General features: G+C 33.8%; 1 protein-coding gene across 2 annotated transcripts in view; it reads right to left on the bottom strand.

The window, feature by feature from the left end:
• Positions 1-8,453, bottom strand: part of Prmt3 (protein arginine methyltransferase 3) — a 122,150-nt gene that overhangs the window by 12,254 nt on the left and 101,443 nt on the right. For both annotated transcript variants that reach the window (XM_048788490.1, XM_015477707.2), the window contains 2 exons: positions 2,264-2,314; positions 1,984-2,071 (listed from right to left, as the gene is read on the bottom strand). In XM_048788490.1, coding sequence (XP_048644447.1) covers positions 1,984-2,071; positions 2,264-2,314 — 139 coding nt within the window. The remainder of the gene's footprint in view (positions 1-1,983; positions 2,072-2,263; positions 2,315-8,453) is intronic.

Raw genomic sequence — 8,453 nt, 5'->3', positions numbered from 1 at the left:
AAAAAAAAAAAAAAAAAAAAGTAGTTGGTATTTACTCAAACATGCTTATCTGTCAATTCCATTGTTTCAGGTTCTGTTTCTCCCAAATGATATTTTCCCATACTCAATGTCTGAATGCCGGACTTCAAGAATTTTTAAGTGTCTAAGTTTTACTGCTTTCCTTTGTTGCCACTAACTTAGTTTTAGTTTTTTCAGTGCTCATTTTTAAGCTTTGGTAAAAAGTGTCCATATACCCTTTATGTGAATCCAGAATGCAGTCTTTCTGGACTGTATTCAATAGATTCCAGAAGGACCAGGCCCTTATATAAACCATCCCTAGAGGAAAGGCTAGTGCTACCTTTAAAAAAAAAATGAGGTGGCAAAATGGTTAGTATAAAAAAGTAACATTTTTCAAGTTTCCAAACATTAATGTAATGCAAATAACAGAGCTACAGAAAAACAAAAACAAAAAGTAAGGATCTAAAAGGACTTTATTTGTGAGCTGGGGTTGTGGCTCAGTGGTAGAGCGCTTGCCTAGCACGTGCGAAGCTCTGGGTTCGATCCTCAGCACCACATAAAAATAAATAAAGATATTGTGTCCATTTACAACTAACTAACTAACTAAATAAAAGGACTTTATTTGTGTCCGCCTCACTTCAGTTTTGCTGTACTCTAGCTTTCTGGAGACAGAAAATGACACTATCAAGGTCTTATTTCCATAGCATTCAGCTTCAAAGCAAGAAAAGGACAAGCTGCAGCTTTTCACTAGCAGTGTTTATTCGCATCTATTATTCAATTTATAGATCAATACGAAATCTAAACTATCTTGGAATTTTATGAAACAGAAACAGATTAGGAAAATGACCACTTAAAGCTCACCATTCATTTAGCTCTGTCAAATCTTAACATTCTGTCCTAGCTCCTTCAATTTAATTTTTTGCATACATGTTATAGGAGAGACTGTTCAGAATATATGCCAAGAAAAAAAAAATTGCTGGGTTGCAGGGATGGCACATTTAGATCTAACTTGATGGTATCAAACTGTTCATTCAATTACACCTACTAAAACTAACAGGAAAAGAACATGAAAATTTAATTGGGCTACATTATTGCCAGCAATTAGCATTGTTAAATTTTAAGGAATTTTTTTCCCCCACCAAACTGATGGATGAGAAAGTGTTTCACGATTCTAGTTATTTGGCCTCTCCCTAGTCACTAGTGATATGGGGTCTCTTTTCATTGAATTTTGTGTAATGAGCATTCCTGTCCTTCAGAAGGCTTTCAGTTAAGGTGGAATAAGACTTTCATTATAAAAGGATAAGAAATTTCATAATCAAATTCTAATTTTTGTAGTTAAGTGTGTGGTATATGATAACTACAGGTGCAAATACAAGTAAACAATCAATGAGGTTAAAACAAAGGAATACAGAATTTGATCAGCCTTTGAACTGAGTAAGATATAAACAGATGGACCAGAGAGGAGATACTGGAGAGAATTCCAGACAAATGTATACTGAATATATAACTATTGAACATTAGTTTTAAAAAAATAAAAATCCTTTTTATTCTAATTTAGTATTATTAAAGTTCATTACATTTTAGATATTCCCTATTAGGTACAATTTACCTTAAAATTAAAGTACTTTTTTTTTTTTTGAAAGTCGCCATTCTGGCTTTATTTATAGCAACCATCAACTTTTTTTTTTAATATTTATTTTTTAGGTTTGGATGGACACAACACAATGCCTTTATTTTTATGTGGTGCTGAGAATCGAACCCGGCTCCCGCCCATGCTAGGGGAGTGTTCCACCACTGAGCCACAATTCCAGCCCTAAAGTACATATTTAAATGATATTGCTGTCTAAGATTTATGTAGATGGTAAGTTCTAATAACATCTTAGATCTGTTATATTAAAGTACAGTAGGCACATAAAGAATGGCTTCAAAATGAATACTGTTTACTTTAGAATGAATAAGATACTTTCCCCTTCTTTTCTTTCTTACCTGCTTTAACTGAAAATGGCTTTTCCAGTAGAAACACTGTTTGTTTCCAGTGTGTTTTGGTACTCTGGGGGCCCGTGGAGAACACGACCTACATTGGTAAAGTTTAAAAGTATCTGATGAAGTACAAGATTTTTAATATCATGGTACATTAATCTACTAAATCAAATACGAGTTCCAATTGCTTACAACAGCAAAATGCTTATGGCCAAACACCTTAGGGCACAAAAATAAAATACAATGTACTCTGCATAATTAATTCATGATAACTCATGATACTTACCTTGTTATGGCAATTCTTCTCAAAATATATATCAAAGTAGCCAGCAATTGCCTGTTTTTTAAAAAAAGAATATAAATGATTATTAAACTAACTACATGATGTAATTAGTCTCAAGACATGGCAAATTGAAAACCACTTCAAAGACCAGATACCTCTTAAAATTATAGAAAGTCATTATCCTGGGAAAGATGTAAAAATGAAGTAATATCACTTGTCTTTTCCCCACAGAAACACACTAATAAATGTAACAAGGTTAATCAATCAATATATATATTTTTTATTAGAAAAATGGTCAAGCAGACTACCAAAAGCAAGAGACCAGGGAAAGGGAGGGGTTCGGCCAGTCCATGGATGATTGCACTTTCCAACTGGGATGCAGATGTGTGGTTTAAGCCACTGTGGACCTCCATCTCTAGTGAGGCCCCCAGACAATGAAGCTGTAGGACAGACCCCAAGATAGACCAGCAGAAGCACTAGTAAGCTAAGTCCTGTCTAGACTGCAGGACCATAAATGATTGTGGCTTCAAGCTACTACATCTTGTGATGTGTTAATGCATAGTAATAAACAATGGAAATCTAGTCTTATACAAAGCCATTTCATGTAATTTCTTCTGGTCTAGTGAATCCAATTTTAAAGTCAAGTACTAGGAATATTTGTGATGGAATCAAGAAATAATTTTTAAATGTTACCTATCTTCTGAAAATATAATACAAACAAATAATAGTACTGAAATAAAATTTATGTTTAAACAAAGGAAAACCTCCAAAGTTAATTCCTGGGGTCCCTGTGATAGTTTTAAATTAAAATTTAAATTAATCATTGCTTTTTCTTTCATTAATGGAACTAGCTTGACATATTCTATGTTCAAAACTGGCATTAAATTAAGCTTAAAAAGTGTTAAAAACCAGACATTGATTATTGAAAATTTACTATGAAACTAATTTGTGTACTCTGCTGCTCTTGCTAAGAATGTGAAATTTTATTGATCTTGTAGGGTTAATATGGATTGGGTCCAAAGCAAATTCAATATTTAACCTTAAAGTTCATTACATTTTAGATACCAAGAGAGAACTGAAATACTATTTATAATAATACCAAACAGAGGTATAAAATGATGTGGTCCTGAGCAACAGACTGTTTTATTTATTCCTATATGTCTACCTGATTCACCACTATATTCTTAGTGCCCAGAGCAGTCCCAGGTCTATAGTACACAATAACTATTTGCTGAATGAATGTGCTTATTATATATACATAATTCTATTATAGTACTTACCACACTATATTACAGTCCTTCCTATGAGACTGCAATTTATTTAAAAGCAGGACTGAGGTGTAACTTACATTTCTATGCCCCAACCTAGCACAATGTTATATAGTAGGTTCTCAAAAAAATTTAATAAGATTTTTATTCTTTGATATTTTTTTTTTTAAATTTTTTTTTTAGGTGTACTTGAACACAATTCCTTTATTTTATTTATTTATTTTTTATGTGGTGCTGAGGATCAAAACCAGCACCTCATGTATGTGCTGGGCGAGTGCTCTACCACTGAGCCACAACCCCAGCCCCTATTCTTTAATCTCTTAAATATAACTAACGATACTAGGTAATCAGGATAATTTATTAAGTAACTGTCTTTTGCATATTAAGCAACTACAAATTATTAACATATACACCAACAAATGAACATAAGATAAAGCAGGAAATTTATAAAAGAAAAATCAAATGATTAATAAGCATGTGAAAAAATGCTTGACCTATGTAGAAAAAAAAAAAAAGATAAAAATTCTCCACAGAGAGAAAAAGGGCTGAATATTGTGCTAACTTTTAATGGCCAATGATTTCATAGATCATGACAACATAATACAACTTCTGAAGAGCTTCCAGGTTGGTGGATGCATCCATGTGCCAGGAGGGTGGCACAGCATAATTCCATGAGGACAGAACTCCTGGTCCGGGATCCTATCATTTCTTTTATAATAAACCAGTAAAAGTAAAGTGTTTCTTTGAATTCTGTGAACCACTATAGAAAATGATTGATACAGAGGAGGGTATTGAGAAACCCTTGATTTGTAGCCAACTTGGACAGAATTGTGGGTAACGTGGGGACCCACTATGTGTGACTGGTGACTGAGGAGGGAGTCAGTCTTGTAGGACTGAGTAGTCCTTAACCTGTGAAATCTGCTCTAAATTGGGTAGTGTCAGAACTGAAATTAATTGTAGGACACTCAGTTGGTGTCACAAAGAATTGGAGAAGTGGTTCTTGGTGTGAAAATCCAAACATTGTGTTGGACTTGTGGCCAGTGGAGAAATGATTTTTCTTGATACACTATTTGGCCATCAAATGTAGTCCTTGTTTTTCTGGGCTCAATAGCTCATGTCTATAATCCCATTGCTTGAAAGGGCAGGGAAGGCAGGTGGATCACAGGCAGCCTCAGCAACTTAGTGAAACCCTTTCTCAAAAAATAAAACAAAAAGCGTTGAGGATTAAGTGCNTTTATTTTTTTAGTTTTAGGTGGACACAAACACAATATCTTTATTTTATTTTTATGTGGTGCTGAGGATTGAACCCAGTGTCTTACATGTGCTAGCCGAGCACTCTACCACTTGAGCCACAACCCCAGCCCTGAAAATGTTATTTTTAATAATATTTATAATACCACATGGACGGGTGGTATTCAATTCAACTATTACCTTTGTCTCAGTTCCCACAGTCCTTTCATTCATCTCTATACCTTCAAGGGCTAACATATAGTGGGAACTACATGAATTTGGAAAAAAAAAAAGTCACCTCCAACTAGCAATTCTACAAAAACAGTATTTTCCAATGAAGAGATTAACAAAACATAATTGGGAAAAAGAATAAAGTAGGAGAATAAATAATGGAATAGCCATAGTAATAAGAATTATCAAACTACATAATCATATTAAAGACTTGTAGACTCAAGTTTGAAATGCATACGATACATGAAGAGAAATGTATTTTAAACTCTGGTGAAAAACAGACAAGCAATACTATGGTAGAATAATTATAGTTATAATCATAGAATACAGGGTTGAAAAGGATAGGCTGATACCTGATTTCACAACATTAGAAAATAAAAATGAAAGATTTAATTACTTTTGGCCATAAGCATTTGGAAGGGATCTCTCAGAGATAAATCTTAAAATGCATGTACATTCTAGTATGGTTCCCTTTGATGTGTACCACACAGGTTCTGACTCCTCAAGCAGCTTTGCCTTCTTAAGGATGTTCGGTTTAGAGTAAAACTAGAAATCACTTCCTTAAGCACACACAAGTAGAAAGCAGAAAAATGAGGTAAGTTAGGAAGAGATTCACCTGCAACTAAAATTATTCACAGATAATGATACCTCAGATAGTTACCACTCAGACACTAGCTCTGAAAAACCAAAGAGAGGTTCTGGTTTATTCAAAATGGGTATTTATTCTCAAAGGCAAGAAAATTAGAAGGTCCATTAAAAAAGATAGGGCTTTCTTTACTTTTTGCCTGATAGAAGTTTCCCCTTATCCATGGTTTTGCTTTCTGTTTGTTACCCAGGGTCAACCACCGTCTGGAAATACTAAATAAAAAATTCCAGAAATAATTCATAGTTTTAAAAATCTTATAGTCTATTATAGTTTTAACTGTCCTGTTTTTATTGTTAATCTCTTACTATACCAGATTATCCCCTGTCATACTTGCCTCCTCGCTGCACCCAGTACTGGGGATTGAACTCAGGGGTGCTCTATCACTGAGCTACAATCCCTAGTGTTTTTTTATTGTTTAAGATAGCATTTTGCTAAGTTGCTGAGGCTGGCCTCAAATTTGCAATCCTCCTGCCTCAGTTTCCTGGGTAACTGGGATTGTAGGCATGTGCTATCATGTCTGGCGCTGGGCCTAATTTATAAATTAAACTTTATAATAGGTATGGACATATAGGAAAATATATAGTACACATAGGGTTTGGTACTATCTATGCTTTCAGGAATCCACCAGGGGTCTTGAAACATCTCTCTCAAAGATAAGAGGGGTGGGGACTATTGGATAAGTGATTCTTAATAGAGATTAAAAAAAATTAAACTTGACATGGAACCATATAAGCCAAATGACCTAAGATTCTCATTTTTATTTCTGCAGAGCCATTTGAAAGCAATAGTGATATATCCAATTATATATATCAGCTGATTAGAAGAGAAAAATATTTTGTCTTGAGAGTATAACATGTTACTATTTTTTAACTTAGTTTCAGGACCTTGTTACATCATTGATAGGTTATCTTTGGTCTCTTAAATGTTTTTTTTTTTTTTTAAATAAACACAACATCTTTATTTTATTCATTTATTTTTATGTGGTGCTAAGGACTGAACCCAGTGCCTCATGTGTGTGAAGCAGGTGCTCTACCACTGAGCCACAATCCCAACCCCATCTTTGGTCTCTTAAATGTTAATTTCAATGAATTTGTACTCTCCCAGTGGAAGTCATTCAAATATAAGAATAAACAACCATAGGAAATGGGAAATGATGACTAATAGGTAATAGCAATAAATAACTGGTCATGTGCTTGGCAAATAAGCACAGGACTAACCATGGAATAAGCTTCTCTTTTGTCCCACATTAGCATCTTATCAGGGGCACTGGGGATTGCTGAGGGGGGAAAAACAAACCAGCATTAAGATCAAGTATTTATAGGAGATGGGTTAATCTGTAAAGGTAAGATTGTAATTAAATTTTACTGAATTATACCAGTCAGAAAAATAAGTCCCTGAGACTAAGAGAAGCGTGACTGGGTGGAAAATAACTAGTACAAAAATAAAAACTACAATGATAGAAGAAAACAGAATGAAAGGAGAACACATGCACATTTCTGGGATAGTTAAGCACTCTTAAAATTTGTTGAGACTCTCCCACATTTATATTTGCACACAACGGGAAAATGAGCACGTGGCTTTACTGTGTATTCTAAATGTACATAAGCATTAGAATACAGTTCTAGAATGAGCTGTTCATCTTTTTTTGTGGATTTCCAAAAAGAAAATAACTATAGTATTTGTAAAGTGAATCATTTAAAAATCTGTTTTAAGTCACATTTTGCATGTTTATTCCACATGTATGAAAGTAAATGCAGTTCATTTTATTCATGTTCACTTGAAGAATAACTTTGAATAAAAACAAATTATTTGTTTCATGTATTTTGGTGTAATCAGTCTTTAAAGGGGACACATCATGTGTATGTAACAGAATGGCAACCAATGAAATAAGATCAGACTAGACCTTGTGAGGAAGAAGGAAATTAAAAATTATCATTATCACTATCACCTGCAGGGAGTAATTCATCATTTCTGTTCTTCATTGGTATCATGTTCCAACAGCGTGTGGTTACAGCAGATACAATTAGGCAGCTGGCCACAGAAGTAGGAGGATAATGTGCTTTTGATGGAGTTTATCCAAGCATGGAGATAGAGTGCTTGTAACCCATGCAGCAGAATCACTATGACAAAAATACAATTCATTTTTCGTTGGAGTATTTCTTTCAAAATCTTAATATGGAATTTAAAAGCCAACTGATGCTGAGTCTGAAGTAAGTAAAGAATAAGCATATAAAAGGCATAAAAGTGATTATTATGGCTTACATAATCATATATAAAATAAAACCAGATGAAAATAGAAATATAAGCTTTACAAGCTGCTGTGTAAGTGTGAACTCTGTTAGTAATAACTGGTGTTCAAAATCGACAAATGTGAAAATTATAATTTTCTCCCAATATTAACTATACCTTAAATTATACCTTTTCTTCTTCAATTAATTTTCTATTTTACCCCAAGAGAAAATTTGCATCTTTGCTTTCTTTCATGATTCCTCTAGGGAACAACAGACATTAAGTGCCATTAACTCCCAAGGGATAATGTCAGATTGAGTGGTGTTTAGAAACCGAACAATATGTAAATAGCAAAATAGACAAAAGGTCTGTAAGTACAGAAGATACTCTTACTGAAGTCCCAATACAATTCAGTTTTAATTTACTTAAAATATTCCCAGACAATAACTGAAACTCCATTTAAATGAATTTGGATTGTTTACTTCTAATTTCAAAACTGCTTATTAGTGATTTTAGGGGGCAAAATGAATCATCTGTTCTGAGTCTAAAACCCAAGTTAACAGAGAGAGAAGAGAAAAAGAAAGGGGGG

The sequence above is a fragment of the Marmota marmota genome, unplaced genomic scaffold, assembly GCF_001458135.2.
Source record: "Marmota marmota marmota unplaced genomic scaffold, marMar, whole genome shotgun sequence".
NCBI lineage: Eukaryota > Metazoa > Chordata > Mammalia > Rodentia > Sciuridae > Marmota > Marmota marmota.
The sequence above is the reverse complement of the archived record's forward strand: the minus strand, read 5'-3'. Positions and strand labels throughout refer to the sequence as shown.